The sequence below is a fragment of the Miscanthus floridulus genome, chromosome 18, assembly GCF_019320115.1.
Source record: "Miscanthus floridulus cultivar M001 chromosome 18, ASM1932011v1, whole genome shotgun sequence".
Taxonomy (NCBI): Eukaryota; Viridiplantae; Streptophyta; class Magnoliopsida; order Poales; family Poaceae; genus Miscanthus; species Miscanthus floridulus.
This window is the reverse complement of record NC_089597.1, coordinates 14,876,157-14,893,371: the sequence shown is the minus strand read 5'-3', so window position 1 is coordinate 14,893,371 and position 17,215 is coordinate 14,876,157. Positions and strand designations below refer to the sequence as shown.

At 52.3% G+C, this 17,215-nt stretch overlaps 2 protein-coding genes and 4 non-coding genes across 6 annotated transcripts; 1 reads left to right on the top strand and 5 right to left on the bottom strand.

Annotated features, from left to right (window-relative positions):
* The first annotated feature begins 1,420 nt into the window (after positions 1 to 1,420).
* On the top strand, positions 1,421 to 5,784 carry LOC136520989 (3-phosphoshikimate 1-carboxyvinyltransferase 2-like). Its single transcript, XM_066514706.1, has 8 exons — positions 1,421 to 1,842; positions 2,776 to 3,017; positions 3,113 to 3,266; positions 3,556 to 3,770; positions 4,348 to 4,465; positions 4,669 to 4,879; positions 4,996 to 5,057; positions 5,167 to 5,784. The coding sequence occupies exons 1-8, from the start codon at positions 1,534 to 1,536 to the stop codon at positions 5,383 to 5,385; spliced, it is 1,530 nt and encodes a 509-aa protein (XP_066370803.1). The 5' UTR covers positions 1,421 to 1,533; the 3' UTR covers positions 5,386 to 5,784.
* Positions 5,785 to 7,566: 1,782 nt separating this feature from the next.
* On the bottom strand, positions 7,567 to 9,810 carry LOC136521589 (small ribosomal subunit protein uS10). Its single transcript, XM_066515337.1, has 3 exons — positions 9,582 to 9,810; positions 9,340 to 9,453; positions 7,567 to 7,958 (listed from the first exon to the last, which is right to left on the bottom strand). Exons 1-3 carry the CDS (start codon positions 9,712 to 9,714, stop codon positions 7,816 to 7,818), a joined length of 390 nt encoding a protein of 129 aa, XP_066371434.1. The 5' UTR covers positions 9,715 to 9,810; the 3' UTR covers positions 7,567 to 7,815.
* LOC136525054 (small nucleolar RNA SNORD36) lies at positions 8,092 to 8,165 on the bottom strand. Its single transcript, XR_010776384.1, has one exon. It is a non-coding gene; the product is annotated as a small nucleolar RNA SNORD36 (small nucleolar RNA).
* Positions 8,422 to 8,501, bottom strand: LOC136525031 (small nucleolar RNA SNORD36). Its single transcript, XR_010776364.1, has one exon. It is a non-coding gene; the product is annotated as a small nucleolar RNA SNORD36 (small nucleolar RNA).
* Positions 8,918 to 9,004, bottom strand: LOC136525066 (small nucleolar RNA SNORD36). Its single transcript, XR_010776395.1, has one exon. It is a non-coding gene; the product is annotated as a small nucleolar RNA SNORD36 (small nucleolar RNA).
* LOC136525043 (small nucleolar RNA SNORD36) lies at positions 9,146 to 9,233 on the bottom strand. Its single transcript, XR_010776373.1, has one exon. It is a non-coding gene; the product is annotated as a small nucleolar RNA SNORD36 (small nucleolar RNA).
* Positions 9,811 to 17,215: the final 7,405 nt, after the last annotated feature.

Genomic DNA, 17,215 nt, shown 5'->3' with positions numbered 1-17,215 from the left:
GGCTGGTCGATTCCAGCCGTCGGGGTGGGTGGGAGCTGTGAGCCGCGGCGTGCGAGCACCACCAGCACCGGCTGCGCTCGTGGGTGCCCTTGGCTCGGCCGGAGAAGATCTGAGGCGCCACGGCATATGTGCCCCGAGTGGCCATGGTAGGGTCAGCGCCGCACACGACGGCGATGGAGGATGGGCGGACGGCGAGGGAGCGAGCGTCGCAGGTAACTGGGACGGGCGCGTGGCGTGGTCGGCGAGATGGGAAGGGCATGGCGCAGCATCCGACGAATGCACGGTGCGGAAAGGGAGCGGACGGATGAGCGGCCACGTTGCTTCGGGCGCCGGGCCGAAGAAGATGCGGTTGGGCAACTGTGGACAAGAAGAAGATGCGGTCGCGGGTAGTAGAGAGAACAGTGAAACAAAGACCTGTCGATAACAACAATTGTTGACGGAGGCCACCAGACGGCCGTTGGCCGCGCTTGTGCCGTGCTGGTGTTGCTGCGTCGTCTGCAACACACTGCGCACCTGTGCCGTGCAACTCCGGCCCGGTCCCTCCACCTTAAAGATGGCAACGGGGCCCCGATACCCGATACCCAACAGGTATTTGATCCATTAGGGGACGGGGATGGAATCATATCTTTACCCGCGGGCATCTAAATGAGCAAGAATCCATACCCGACGGGTATAGCGGGTACGGGAACGTTCCCTGTTTACCCGTCCCCATTACCCGTTGAGGAACCTGACTATTTGAGCTGTCATGCGAGTATTAGGCCCAAAGAAGCTCAACATAGGTATTTTGGTCCAAATCTGAACAGTTATATATATATAGTTTGTGTGTTCTAGGAATCCTCATTCAATTTTTCCTCACCATCTCCGCCAGCAGCAAGCACGCCTGTCTCACGAGCGCTCGTGCCCCTCGCTTCCTCAGTTCGGTCTCTCTGCCACCTTTGCTCGTCCTCCTCGCAACCTCGCTCCTTCTCCTCGGCATCTCCGAGACTCCGACACTTATACCCGGGTGAAGAAGAAACGTCTCCGATTGCAAAGCTACGACCCCAAGTGTCCTTGTTTATCGGGTATGCAGTACCCGTTGGATATCTGTTACCCGACCGATACCCGACGGGTACAGGGATGGGCAAGAATCTATACCCGAGACAGTTAATGGGGATGGTGACGGGATGAATTCTCCATAGCGGGGAAGAGAACGTTCCGGTGATACCCGACGGGTATATCCCCGTTGCCATCCATACTCCACCTACACCAACCACTCAGTCTCTCTCACCCTCTCCACCGAACTGCCACCGGAGACCGGCCTGGACCCGTACCCTATTGCGGCCCCCAGCGAGTCGCGAGGGTTGGTGGCAGTAGCAACACGGCGCGCACGCTCACCGGTTTCCATTACCCCTCTCGTATTTCTTCCTCCCCCGTCCCCCGTCGTCCCCCGTCCACGCCACCAACCGCGAGCCGAGCCGAACCAAAACAACCCTCCCCCGCCCCCTCACCAATCCCGCGCGCCCACCTCTACGCCACCAACCCGCGTCGTCGGCAATGGCGGCCATGGCGACCAAGGCCGCGGCGGCCACCGTGTCGCTGGACCTCGCCGCGGGACGGCGCCACCACCACCGCCCGAGCTCGGCGGCGCCCCCGTCCGCCCGCCCCGCCTCCGCCGCCGTTGTCCGCGGGCTGCGGGCGCGCGGGCGCCGCGTGGTCCCCGCGGCGGCGGCGGCGGCATCCGCGGTGCAGGCGGGCGCCGAGGAGATAGTGCTGCAGCCCATCAAGGAGATCTCCGGCACCGTCAAGCTGCCGGGGTCCAAGTCGCTTTCCAACCGGATCCTCCTGCTCGCCGCCCTGTCCGAGGTAAGTGAGGACGACCCTCCCTCCCTTACCTTCCTGGCCAACTGGAATTTGGGTGCGGTGTGGATATGGGATTTTACAGGGGGTTTGCTGGTGCCCTGTTTCTCAACTACTGGAATGTTTTGCTTGTCAAATACAACGGATTCTCGGTGTAATCCATCTCACTCACGATCAGATGCGCTACATGCCTAGCTCCCGAGTTTGTCTTGCTAGTTTGTATTCGGCTTAAGGTGATCAATCAATTCAGTAAAAACAAGGTGTAAATAAACACTAAAAAAAGTGGGTGTTGCCCTATCGGCCTACTCAGATTCTTGGGAAGTTGGGATGGCATGCTCTCTCTTGGAGTCTGGTGGGCTCTGCTGTGAATTTTGGGTACAGGAAACCAGCCTTTAAAGGTGGATCTTATACTGTTACCATGATAAAAAAAAGAAAGAAAGATGAACCAACCACTCAGGGTCCCTTGCACTGCTGTTAACAAACTCGATAGCAAAATTGTTCAGCTTTTGTCATGGACTACTAATTCTTGGTGTAGTTACTCAAACGATGAGATGGAGGTCTGTAGTTTGTTAGCTCGTTTAGTAGCCAGTCCTCCCTGCCACTTGTATTCAGGTTTAGGTGATCGATGTGTGAACACTAAACAGGGGATTCTTACTATGCTGGACTATTGTCTGTTAGGATGCCATGCTGTCTCTTGGTGTTTGGTGGTCTCTGCTATGAAATTTAGGTACAAAAAACTAGCCCTGAAGGGTTTATCTTAATACCGTTGCCATGATAAACGATGAAGCATTGATGATCCTTTACGTTGTTTTTAACAAGTTTGGTCACAAAACTAGCATTGCTAACTCCTTGATAAGGATTTCTTAAAAAAAACACTTGTTAATAAGGATAACAAATAAATCGTTGCTTATTAATTATGTTTTTTTAATCTTTGATCAGGGGACAACAGTGGTTGATAACCTGTTGAACAGTGAGGATGTCCACTACATGCTCGGGGCCTTGAAGACTCTTGGGCTCTCTGTCGAAGCAGACAAAGCTGCCAAAAGAGCTGTAGTTGTTGGCTGTGGTGGAAAGTTCCCAGTTGAGGACGCCAAAGAGGAAGTGCAGCTCTTCTTGGGGAATGCCGGAACTGCAATGCGGCCATTGACAGCAGCTGTTACTTCTGCTGGCGGAAATGCAACGTATGTTTTTATTCTCTCTACAGTGATTGTTGAAGTTAGTATGAAGTCCATGGGTATGTCCAGTGGCTTATGGTGTATTGGTTTTTGGACTTCAGTTATGTCCTTGATGGAGTACCAAGAATGAGGGAGAGACCCATTGGCGACTTGGTTGTTGGATTGAAGCAGCTTGGTGCGGATGTTGATTGTTTCCTTGGCACTGACTGCCCACCTGTTCGTGTCAATGGAATTGGAGGGCTACCTGGCGGCAAGGTTAGTTACTAAGGGTCACATGCTACATTATTCTGAAAATAGTACAACTCTTGTTGCTTTTGCATTTGTAAGGAAAGCATAGATTGATCTGAATTTCACTCTACACCACAAAATAACCTACACATGGTCATCCCTAACTAGTAAATCATGTTCTCATTGAACTCAATAAAGTAATACTTGGCATGTGTTTAGCAACTTAGTTTCCATCTTCTGGGGTATTTCCTGATTTCTAGTCTAATATTATGTGTTTTTAGCATGATTTATCTCTCACAACTGTTATTTTCTACAGGTCAAGCTCTCTGGCTCCATCAGCAGCCAGTACTTGAGTGCCTTGCTGATGGCTGCTCCTTTGGCTCTTGGGGATGTGGAGATTGAAATCATTGATAAATTAATCTCCATTCCCTATGTTGAAATGACATTGAGATTGATGGAGCGTTTTGGCGTGAAAGCAGAGCACTCTGATAGCTGGGACAGATTCTACATTAAGGGAGGTCAAAAATACAAGTAAGTTATGTAATTTATTTCACTACTTTGATGTCAACGATTCAGTTTTCAGTTTGCCAAACAGATGCATCCATATTTGAATATATGCACCATAGGTGAAAATCGTTCAGGGTAAAAAAACTAGTACTGACGATTGATTGTGTAAATTACTTAAAAATATGGCCAGTCTATTGGAGTCAAGAACGCGAACTGAAATAGCCAAGCAATGCCTAGTTGGTAATCACCTGATTAAGATACATTATAGAGGGGCAACCATGCAGACTGTTGATAGCACCAGAGGTAGCATCCTCTTGAAACTTGGTTTCTAAGAGAATCTAGGTAGCTGGACTTGTAGCTGCTTTTTTTTTAACGCGACTCGTAGCTGCTTTGCATGTGTACCTTTTTATTGTCAGGAAAAGGCACTTGATTGTTATTTTTCGTGCCCCCTCTGATGTGTGAACCTGCTTCTCTATTGCTTTAGAAGGATATATCCATGTTGTTACCCAACATGCTTCCCTTAATTCATTGTACTGAAATCAGTTCATAAGTTCATTAGTGGTTCCCTAAACTAAACCTCCCTTTATTTTGCAATCAACAGGTCCCCCGGAAATGCCTATGTTGAAGGTGATGCCTCAAGTGCAAGCTATTTCTTGGCTGGTGCTGCAATTACTGGAGGGACTGTGACTGTTGAAGGTTGTGGCACCACCAGTTTGCAGGTAAAACTTTGCTGAACTACTAACTGCTTTTGCCTTTGCTCTCAGAGTCACTAAATAACATAATCATCTGCAAATGACAAATATGCATACTTCGTTGAGTGTATTTCATGTATTAACTAGTTAAACAGACCAAACTAAACAGTCCTGTGAAATGCGCTCGTTATGTTGTCTCAGTTTCCTTATTAATTTGCTGAATACCGCAGGGTGATGTGAAGTTTGCTGGGGTACTGGAGATGATGGGAGCGAAGGTTACATGGACCGAGACTAGCGTAACTGTTACCGGCCCACCACGGCAGCCATTTGGGAGGAAACACCTCAAGGCCATTGATGTCAACATGAACAAAATGCCTGATGTCGCCATGACTCTTGCTGTGGTTGCCCTCTTTGCCGATGGCCCAACAGCTATCAGAGACGGTAAAACATTCTCTACCCTACTACCATGCCTGTTCAACATGACAAGACTTCATACGGAGTAACATTCAAGGCATGGTTTTGGTTACGCTCCACTAATAGCTATTGCTCTTTGACAGTGGCGTCCTGGAGAGTAAAGGAGACCGAGAGGATGGTTGCGATCCGGACCGAGCTAACCAAGGTAAAATGACATGCTTCACAGGTCTCATGTTGTCTTTTCATAGCTTGCTGCCTCTTGCGCTTGCCTGCGGTTGCTTCATCCTCAGTTGTTCTGTTTGTGTTTTCGCCAGCTGGGAGCATCTGTCGAGGAAGGCCCGGACTACTGCATCATCACACCGCCGGAGAAGCTGAACGTGACGGCGATCGACACGTACGACGACCACAGGATGGCCATGGCCCTCTCCCTTGCCGCCTGTGCCGAGGTCCCCGTCACCATCCGGGACCCTGGGTGCACCCGGAAGACCTTCCCCGACTACTTCGATGTGCTGAGCACGTTCGTCAAGAATTAAGCGGGTGATACTACCACGCAGCGGGATTGAAGTGATCTTGCTAGGCATGTGCTGAGGAAATACTTTTTTTTTTCTCTTTCGCGGGATAAGTTTTGAGTCTGTAATATTAGTTTGTAGCACGTTCCTATGACACAATTCTTGAGATTGTGTATTGTACGCCAAAATTCGCTTACAGAGTGATTTTGGAATAAGAATAAATTATGTTTCAGTGTCACGGTTGCCATTACGGTAACGCTCTCCTCAGAGCGTTCGACGCTTCGGATGCGCCCTTTGGTCAGAGCCCAATACGAAGCCTGCTTTTGTAGCATGTCTATGACACAATTCTTGGAGATTGTGTATTGTACGCCAAAATTCGCTTACAGAGTGATTTTGGAATAAGAATAAATTACGTTTCAGTGTCATGTTTGCCGTTACGGTAACGCTCTCCTCAGGGCGTTCGACGCTTCGGATGCGCCCTTTGTGGGCAGAGCCCAATAGAAAGCCTGCCCCTGGCTTCTTAAAGAAAAGAAAACGATTCCATCACCTCCTTCTCTAACTCAACCACACCTCCTTCTCTAACTCAACCACCCACAGCTGGCTGGTCCTAGCGGCGTCGAGCTCGGCACGCGTTCTCGGCCTAGAGCCACGACGTCGGTCTCGAGGAACGACACGATGGCGACGGTCTCCTTAAGGATCTTGTGCTCCAGCAGCTCGGGACTCCCGCTCCCGGAGCTTCTGCGGATGAGGTCCGCGGTGGCTCGGGCGGCCTTGTAGCACGCACCAGCTGCACCTACGCGGATGACAGCGGGAAGTAGCGCGAGAATGACCTGCCGGGGCCACGCAACCGCCCGCCCGCTGGTATCCCCCACTCCGCGGCAGCGAGCTCCGAGTTGACGGGGCTCCAATCATCAAGCAGGGAGCACATACTATGCTGAAAGCACGTGTTGCAAGAGTATGTTTTAAATGAGATGTTGTAAAGATATGTTGCAAGTGTTGTATATTGATATTGCAAAAGTAGATCAGGATGTTACACATGTTATATGACTATACACGTATGTAGTATATGTTTAAAATGTTTCATCTGCTCTAGACATACGTTGTGTTTTATTTGATATTGCAAAAGTAGATCTGGAGGTTACATATACAAGCGTGTTGCAAGCATATCTGCATATGTTTCAAGTGTTCTCATACGCATGTTTGTAAGTATTTTATCTAGATATTATATATGTTTACAATGGTTTTTAAGTGTTTTCCAAACATTGTATTCTAGACACTTATTTTATATGTTTAATCTATCTTCGGACATATGTTCTTCGGATATATGTTCAAAGTGTTGCATGTGTATGTTTTAAAAAGTACATCGGACCCGCCTATGTTTCCTCCTCACGGATGCGCGAAACAGCGTAGAAAACAGCTACAAGCGCAGGGCCGCGTTTAGTTGGTGCCCAGATTCGGCGCCGCCGGACTGCCAGGCACTGTAGCGACACTGTTGAATACTGTAGCCTTTTGTTTGTATTTGGTAATAATTGTCCGATCATTGACTAATTAGACTCAAAACGTTCGTCTCGCAAAGTACAACCAAACTGTGTAATTAGTTTTTGATTTCGTCAATATTTAGTACTCCATACATGTACCGCAAGTTTGATGTGACGGGGAATCTTCTTTTTTATAGTGACAAATTCTGGAAAATGTGGTAACTAAACATGGCCCAGGTGTCCGGGCACCGTCCGGACGCTGGCAAGCCCGTTGCCATTATGTTTTTGGTGATGAGTCAGATAACAGTGTCGGGCCATTCACCAGATTTCACCACATAGCATATCTCCACGTTCACTGCCCATAGCAGCACTGATAGGCCGGCGATGCTGCCTGCTTATACTTACCGGTGACCACGGTGGCTTTGCTAGCTTCACAAGAACAGATAAACCCACATGTAAAACAACGAAGTATTTGTAGTCAAAGAGACTACCAACACATACTCATTCAACTATTGACATCTAGAGAACCAGGCAACTCAGATTCATACCAACACATACTCATTCAACTATGACATCTAGAGAAACAGGCAACTCAGATTCATCTGACAAACATACTTGATACTCATTCAACTATGACATCTAGAGAAACAGGCAACTCTGATTCATCTGATAAACATACTTGATACTGATAGAGTGCAAGGCAGCAAAACATCAACAAGAATCTAGATTCATGTGAAAAGCAATGCATTAGGGGGGAGCATCCATTAACCATTTTCCATTCATGCACTAACATCCGTTGAAACAGGCTACACCCATACCATGTCGCAAAACCTCGATAAGACTGAACTCTGATGCGAATAACTTATCGATTAGGAGGGAATTCCTCTGTTACACCAGGTTTTCTCACTAGAAACTGAATACATCCTGTTCAATTGCATTTCCAATCCTTTGAAATGATAAGATGCTGGCTACCACATTACGGGTCGCTGATAGTCACCTCAACCTCCACACCTGGTTCAATGGTGATCGAGGTGATCTGCTTGACCACGTCTGGTGTACTGATGAGATCAATCACCCTCTTGTGAATCCTCATCTCAAAGCGATCCCAGGTGTTGGTACCTGAAATAGTCAAAGACAATTATCAATAATTGCATCAAGAATAATCCGTATACAAAGTGAAATCCCAAAAGAAATCCTGGCACGAGGATAACAAGAAACATCAAGAATCGAAGTTGTAGGATGAACTAACATGCTGGCATCAGTTTTAAAAAGCTCGATTTTGAGACATCAAGTATCAGTATAAACATATTGCATCATCATCTGCTCAGCATGTTGACAAAACAACAAAATTATCCTCTAAAGATTGACATAACTCCTATATCAATCTACCAGATATAGGGCCATTCAATGCAGCAAAATGACAGGTCAAGAAATACTAAAATTTGCATAGGATCACAGTAGGGATCAAGGCCAACAAAATGCAGATCACATCAATAACAAGAAACTTAGAACATCACTCAAAAGTTAACTGGAAAAGTGTATTCAACTGACAACGTTTTAACAGTGAAAGCATTGAATGGGCCAACCATCAGTTTTAAAAAGCTCGAATTTGTAAGTCTTCAGAGAAAATCTCAGGATTAACTTGTTTGGCATCATATGGTTAGCCCATCCAAAAAAGCAAGCCCAACACATTAACTCAGGTGAATAAGACTGACTGGGTGAGGTCCTAAAAGTAAGTACATGCTAGGTATTTTGCACTAAACTTTCTAGGATACAGAAGGCTATTAAGGGTAGTATCAAGGTCATACCCAATAATAACTAAATGTCTTCATCAACTGCAGAAAACCAGGAAAGAAAGGCACTGTGTGCCCAAAATTGGTCACAATATTTCACCATCAAGTCTACTCTGGGCATAGCCTATTCCAGACACTGGATGCCAAATTTGAGCCAGACCAAAATGAAAAGATTATTTATCAGCCATTATTAAACTACTCTATGATCAAACAGTAAGTAAATCAATGTTTAGCTGAAACTATGCAATAACTAGAGTGTTGTCCGCACTAAACACTATTGTAGGCCAAGCATCAGTTTCAAAAAGCTCGGTTTTAGAGACTTCAATGATGTAATATCTCAGCAGCATCTCCTATAGTTAACATCATGTGCTCAGCCTACCAATTAACCGTAAACACCAAGACCTTATCCTAAGAGAACGACACCACACAAATGCTCTTATCCCAAGAGTGTTGATACACATGAATACAACATGTTCCATAAATGAAGATGAAACTTTCCCGGTGACAATATGCTAAGCATCAGTTTTAAAAAGCTCGATTTTTTTGGACATCAGAGGCCCCGAAAGATCTCAGTCGATGTAGATGGTAACATCATCTGCTCGCATACCATTCATCGCAATTCACATCTCTCAATATAAATCACAACAGGCGATTCTAGCCCTACACTGATGAACGTGAGGCTGTGAGGGAAAGTTAGGAGAGGTCACCTTCGCCACAGGGAGACTTCCTGGTGGTGATGTGGAGCACCTTGGTAGGCATCCGGATGGGGCCCTTGATCTTCAGATCCTTGCCCTTGGCACCCTTCACCAGATCGCCGCAGACTGCTCCAAACGCAACGATGCAACAACGAACACGAGGTCAGTCCTTCGATTCCAACCCAATGCCGCAGCAACGATCAAAGGAAATGGTATCCACCGTCACGCAACGGAGCATGGCATAGCGGCCGTACCTTTCTCGAGGTTCTTGACGCTCCTGGAGGAGAGCGTGATGCGGATCCTGTGCTGCGGATCCATCAGGCCGGCCTCGAACCCAGCCTTGCCCGACTTCATCGGCGGCGCGTACGCCACATCCGCCGCCGCCATGGCTCGTGGGAGGAGGGGGAGCTGGGGAGGGACTGACTCGGGCGCTAGGGTTTCGCCTCGTGGGAGCCGGAGGAGAGAAGTGGCGGCGGAGAGTGCTAGGTTATGGGGCGCGCGTGGAGGCGGGGTTTATGTAGAGGCCGGGAGGTGGAGGAGAGACCCCGTGTGGCCGTTGGATGTGGCTTGAGGTGATCTGGCCGTTGGATCGGAGATTGGTAGTTGGCAGGGATAGGGAGGTGTCAATGACAGTGGGCCCGACAAAGATCCCCGGGCCGGCTTGTGCCGGGCCAGGCAGCCAGTCACTGGTCGAGTTCAGAATTCAGAGCCAGAGGAGCTGAATTCATTTCTTTTTGGGTGTTCAAATTTGATTTTCAATTTGAAAAAATAGCGCGTTTGTGTCTGTGTTTTTGTTCTGAAGACTTCCAGGAATCCAGTACACGTAAGAGTTTGTTGTTTTTCAACTCGTCGAACGGAATTGACAAGCATGCTTCAAATATGGTCCCCTGCCCTGTACTTTTTTTTTCCTGAAATGAAAAAAAGGACGTTTCCATGATCCAAATATGTTGTCTATACAAGTTCTTGCTTGAGTTATTTCCCAGTACGTAGTAACGCCAGCTGCAGCTAGTGAGTTCGGAACAATCCTCACTATTTTTCTTGAATTGTTTCTTAACAAACAGTAACAGTATAACACCACATTGAGGTTTAGATGTGATTGGTTTATAAAACAAAGGAAAGAAAGGAGGTGTCCGTTTCTGCGTATCAAGGCATTTGGACTATGGATTTGTTAGTGTCCGGACATCCGATCCGGGGTTGTCGGAGACCAATACTGGGGTACCCGAAGAGTAGCTGCTAATGACCATCAACATTGATTCATCCGAGCAGTCAAGAGCACGACTACAGCACCAACCGGCCCCCAGGTGTGCGGGCTTCACCTCGCCTGCCCTTTGGGGGAGGGCTCCGCCTCGCCCGACCCCGAGGCCGTGGGCTCCGCCTCGCCTGACCCTTGGGGCGGTCTCCGCCTCGCCCGGCCCCCTAGGGTAGTCTCCGCCTCACCCGCCCCCTGGGGCGGTCTCCGTCTCGCCCGACCCCGAGGCCGAGGGCTCCACCTCGCCCGACCTCTGGGTGCGAGCTCTACCTCGCCCGGCCCCCTAGGGCGGTCTCCGCCTCGCCCGACCCCTGGGGTGGGGACTCCGTCTCGCCCGATGGGGTCCCATACCGCCGTCAACCACTCCAAGTCCAAGCATATGGGCCTGGGTCAAAACTTTGACGCCAAGTGTCGGGTACCATAAAACGGGGTACCCCTAGCGTATATCGAAAGAACCACTTCAACCCCATAAAAAACAAAGCAAGAAGGTAAGCCATTGGTTAACCACCGGCCCCGTCCGAGCCCACCGGCTCTCCGCCTCGCCTTTGGCCTCGCACGGGAGGTCTCGACGGCCTGACAAATCTCCGCCTCTCGCGAGGCCTCGCATGGGAGGCCTCGATAAGGAACCCCTTCTCCGTCTCGCCCGAGGCCCCGCGCGTACAGTCTCGAACGAGACCGCGATTCTCCGTATCGCTTGAGGCCGGCTCGGCAATAAACCGTCGCTCCCGCCTCGACCAGTCTTCCTGACAATGCGTCGCGTCCCATTAATGCGTCAAGCACTCCCGCAATCTCAGCCGGACGACGGCTCAACACCACGGAGTGACCGACGGGACGGGGAGGTCACATCGCCGCCATACCGTCCAGAGCAGGACGGGGTAGGGGTTATCGGCCACTGTGCGCTGGTGCTGTGCCCACGATCAGCGCCTGAACTACACTGTGTCACCTAATCCCTGCCCCAGGAACAACGCGGCATGGGGAGTCAAGTCCGGATCACCATAGCCTCAGAATCAGCATACAAGCCCAACCGCTCCCTCCAAGCCTCGGTAATCTACTGCGGGTCTCGGCAACCGCGGGATTCACGTCTGTCGAGCCTCCCACGATGGCTCGGCCTCGGCACCAATTAAGCCTCGGCCTCTCGCGCCGCCAACACGCAGTGACCAGCGCGCCGACTGTCGCTCCCGCTTCGAGATAACACTGGAGCTCCCATGATGCATAGGATCGGATGTGACCGGCGCGTCGCCCTAGTGCTTCAAGGACGGACCACTTCGTCGACCACGCCGCCACAGGAACAGGCTACAGGGCTCGGACATGCCGCCTCCGTCCGCACGACGTCGTGTAGCCAGCGAATGTATTACCCTCGTCCCCCCTTCAACTATAAAAGGGAGGGACCTAGGCCGTTTCTAGGGGGATCGGACGCAAGGATTAGGCCTAGGCTCACGTAATGAACTCACGCATAAACGCATGGACGAACACCCAGGCTCCCCCATGGCTTGAGTTCAACATCTCAAGCGATCCACGCTGCACCACGAAGAGACCTGGGACTAAGCCCCCTCTCTCACCCTGCTTGTAACCCCCTACTACGAGCATTTCGGTGCAAGGAATACAAGATCGATCTCTCGAACTGGACGTAGGGTACCCATTACCCGAACCAGTATAAACTTTGTGTCTCTTTGCATCACCATCCGTAATTGGGAACACGCAGTACAAATTTACTAGTTGGTTAAGGACCCGCCGGTCCAGAACACCAACAGTTGGCGCGCCAGGTAGGGGTCTCTGCGTGTTAGTTTCGTCATCCCAACAAGTTTCGGATGGTAGACCCCGTACGACCACTGCGTCTCGGCACGGTGATCTGGTTTGGGAGCCTAGAGTTCATATCTCTAGGGCATGAGTACAACATGGTACTCCTCACGCCCCGAGCCCCACCGACCGACGACGACGTCACGCACCGGTAGCCTAGGCACAGGCGGCGCCCGGGCGGTCGCTCTCGCCACGCTCTCCAGGCACGACGCGAGCAGGGTCACCCTGATGCCACGCGAACTCAGGGCGACACGCCGCTCTCCGCCGGTATCCCACGACCAGCTGTTGGCACAAGGTCCCTGGTTGGGGTCCTGTCTAGCCTGAGCCTGGACAAGGGAAAAACACTGGTGGCATGCGGCGACGCCCCATCATCAAGCTCCGCTCCACCACTCCCTGAGGAGCCAACTTCGGCGGAGCAGAGCCCGGCGATGACACCATCCACATACCCCTTCGGGTTGAGAAATGCCGCCGCCTCTTACGCGTACGCCTACGCTTCCGCTCATGCGGATCCCTCAGGACGCCACCAGCGCTTCACCCTTGACTTCGACACCACCGCGTCGACCCACACCCACGCTGACTCCTCGGAGGAGGACGAGGCATGGGCCAGAGCAGATTTCTCCGAACTCCACGACCCTGAAGCCATGCGTCGCTTCTTGGCCGCAAGCGACTACTGCTTCGGCTACTCCGACTCCGACGACGAGGGCACCTACGACCCCACTCGTGAGTGTTTCCACATCGGGCTCGGGATGCCAAGGGTGGACAAGGAGGACGAGGGTGCAGGCAACCGGTCCACGCCTCGCCAGGGAGTGGACACTGCCACACCTCCGCGCGTTGTCCCACCGGCAGTGCGGAGCAGGAACCTTGCCCCCACACAACCTCAACGCCAGGACCTAGAACAACTCCATGAGCTCTAGGCCAAGGTCGAACAAGACTGACTCCTCCTACAGCAGCTTTGAGACACTCTCGAGCAGGAGCAGCGAGGTCGCGGCGATGGCGGAGGAGCCCGACGACGAGCCCGCGACGTGCACCACTGCATCCATGACGACGAGGGGAGTGAGCAACCCCCAATCTTCAATCGCGCTAGCCAGAACATCGCGGCTGCGGCAATGCTAGTCCGCGCGATGCCCGAGCCCTCTACCATGGAGGGGCGACGGGTCTGTGGTGAGCTTTGGGATCTCCTCGAGACCACCGTGGTACAGCAAGCAGAGAGGTCCACCTCCCGACGGCGTGGGGGCACCTCAGACCTTCCCGCGGCACCGCCTCGGCAGGATAGGGAAGCCTCGGTTCATCCCGAGCCCGCTCGGGCACCGATAGCCCACAGGCCCCCCTTGCTGCTTGACCATCTCGGCAACCAACGCGAGGTGCAGGGAGACCATGAGGTGGTCAGCAGGCGACGACGCCACAACAATGAGGGGCCCGCCTGGGGCTACCATTCGCATTGAGGTGGCCATTATGACAGTGAGGAGGACCGCAGTCCTTCTCCTGAATCGCCTGGCCCTCGAGTCTTCAGCAGAGCCATCCGCGCTGCCCATTTCCCAACCCAGTTTCGGCAACCAGCCAACCTCACGAAGTATAGTGGCGAGACCAATCCCGAACTCTGGCTTGCCGATTACCGCCTGGCTTGTTAGCTAGGTGGCGTGGACGATGACCTGCTCATCATCCGCAACCTCCACTTGCTCTTGTCAGACTCGGCGCGAGCCTGGCTCGAGCACCTTCCTCCCTCACAGATCCACGACTGGCGCGACTTGGTTAGGATCTTTGTCGAGAATTTCCAGGGCACGTACGTACGCCCTAGAAACTCCTAGGACCTTAAGAGCTATCGCCAGAAACCGGACGAGTCTCTCCGGGACTTCATCCGGTGCTTCTCCAAATAGTGCACTGAGTTGCCCAGCGTCGGCGACTCGAAAATCGTCCAGGCTTTCCTCTCCAGCACCACCTATCGAGACTTGGTCCGAGAGTTAGGCCGAAACATGCCGCGCTCAGCCGCCGTGCTCCTCGACATCGCCACCAACTTCGCCTCGGGTGAAGAGGCTGTTGGGGCCATCTTCCCTGACAGCGACACCAAGAGGAAGCGAAGGGACGAGGCCCCCGAGGCCTCGGCTCCCCACCTCCCCAAGAGAAAGAAAAAGGGTCGCCAGGGGAAGCAGGAGGTCCTCGAGGCCGACCTGGTCGTGGCCGCAGAGCATAAGAATCCCTGAGGCCCTAGGGGCCCTAGGCCCTTCGACGACATGCTTAGGAAACCCTACCCTTACTACTAGGACACGGTAAAGCACGCCCTCGAGGATTGCTCCATGCTCCGGCGTTACTACGCTAAGCTCGGGCTCCCCGATGACGACGCCAAGCCAAAAGGCGCCTGCGACCGGGACGATGACAAGGACGACGAGTTCCCCGAGGTGCACAACGCCTTCATGATCTTTGGCAGACCCTCGGCGTGCCTTACGGCACGCCAGCGAAAGAGGGAACGCCAATAGGTCTTCTCGGTCAAGGTTGCCACTCCCCGATACCTCGACTGGTCTCGGGAGGCGATCACCTTTGATCGAGATGATCCCCCGACCATGTCCCAAATCCCAGGCAGTACCCACTCGTTGTCGACCCGATTATCGGCAACACCCGACTCACCAAGGTATTGATGGATGGAGGCAGCGGCCTCAACATCCTCTACGCTAGCACCCTAGAGCTCCTAGAGATCGACCGATCGCGGCTCCGAGGTGACGCCGCGCCTTTCCATGGCATCGTGCCGGGGAAACGCACGCGACCCCTCGGGCGCATCGACCTTCCCGTCTGCTTCGGCACCCCCTCCAACTACCGCAAGGAGGTCCTTACCTTTGAGGTGGTCGGATTCAGGGGAACCTACCACGCCATCTTGGGGAGGCCGTGCTACGCCAAGTTCATGGTAGTCCCCAACTACACCTACCTCAAGCTCAAGATACCGGGTCCCAACGGCGTCATCTCGATTGAGTCCACGTACAAACATGCATACGACTATGACGTCGAGTGCATCGAGTACGCCGAGGCTCTCGTGGAGGCCGAGACCCTCATCACCAGCCTCGACCGGCTCGGTGGTGAGGCGCATGACTCCAAGCGTCGTGCAGGGATGTTCGAGGCCATGGAGGCCATCAAGCTCGTCCCAGTTGACCCCGCCTACCCCGACGACCGGGCGCTGAGGATCAGCGCCACCCTCGACATCAAATAGGAAGTCGTGCTCGTCGACTTTCTCCGCGCGAATACCGATATGTTCGCATGGAGTCCCTCGGACATGCCGGGCATACCGAGGGAGGTCGCCGAGCACGCCTTGGACATCTGGGCTGGCTCTAGACCGGTGAAGCAACGCCTACGCCAATTCGACGAGGAAAAATATAGGACCATCGGCGAGGAGGTGTAGAAACTCTTGGTGGCCGGGTTCATCAAGGAAGTATCCCGTCCAGAGTGGTTGGCTAACCCCGTGTTAGTTAAGAAGAAAAATAGGAAATGGAGGATGTGTGTAGACTACACCGGTTTGAATAAAGCCTGTCCAAAAGTCCCCTTCCCATTACCCCGAATCGATCAAATCGTTGACTCCACTGCGGGGTGCGAGACCCTATCTTTCCTTGATGCATATTCTGGTTACTATCAAATCAAGATGAAAGAGTCCGACCAGCTCACGACTTCTTTCATCACCCCATTCGGCATGTACTGCTACGTGACTATGCCTTTCGGCCTCAAAAACGCAGGGGCCACATACCAGCGGTGCATGACCCAGGTCTTTGGCGACCACATCGGGCGAACCGTCGAGGCCTATGTGGACGACATCGTGGTCAAGTCCAGAAAGGCCAGGGATCTCGTCGACGACCTAAAGATAGCCTTCAAATGTCTTAGAGAGAAGGGCATCAAGCTCAACCCCGAGAAGTGTGTGTTCGGGGTCCCCCGAGGCATGTTCTTGGGATTCATAGTCTCGGAACGCGGCATCGAGGCCAACCCGGAGAAGGTCTCGGCCATGACTAGCATGGGACCAATCCGAGACCTCAAGGGAGTATAGAAGGTCATGGGATGCCTTGCGGCCCTGAGCCGCTTCATCTCGTGCCTTAGCAAAAAAGGCTTATCTTTGTACTGCCTCTTGAGAAAATCCAAACGCTTTTCTTAGACCCCTGAGGCCAAAGAGGCCCTCGCCAAGCTCAAAGCGCTGCTCACCAATCCTCCCGTCCTGGTACCACCGGCCAGGGACGAGGCCCTCTTACTCTACGTCGCCGCAATGACCCAAGTAGTCAGCGCGGCTGTGGTAGTGGAGAGGCAGGAAGAAGGGCACGCTCTGCCCATCCAACGACCTGTTTATTTCATCAGCGAAGTGCTCTCCGAGACCAAAACACGCTACCCCCACATCCAAAAGCTGATCTACATCGTAGTCTTAGCTCAACACAAGCTGCGCCACTACTTCGAGTCCCACCCGGTGACTGTGGTATCATCTTTTCCCTTGGGAGAGATAATCCATAACCGGGAGGCCTCGGGTAGGATAGCCAAGTGGGTCGTCGAACTTATGGGGGAAGCCCTAACCTTTGCACCTCGAAAAGCAATAAAATCCCAGGTCTTGGCCGATTTTGTGGCTGAGTGGACCGACACCCAACTGCCACCCGCTCAAATTCAGACGGAGTGCTGGACCATGTACTTCGATGGGTCCCTGATGAAGACCGGGGCAGGCGTGGGTCTGCTCTTCATCTCGCCCCTCGGAGTACACATGCGCTATATGGTTCGGCTCCACTTCGCCGCCTCCAACAACGCAGCTGAGTACGAAGCCCTCATCAACGGCTTGTAGATCGCCGTCGAACTTGGAGTACGGCGTCTCGACATCTAAGGCGACTCGCAGCTCGT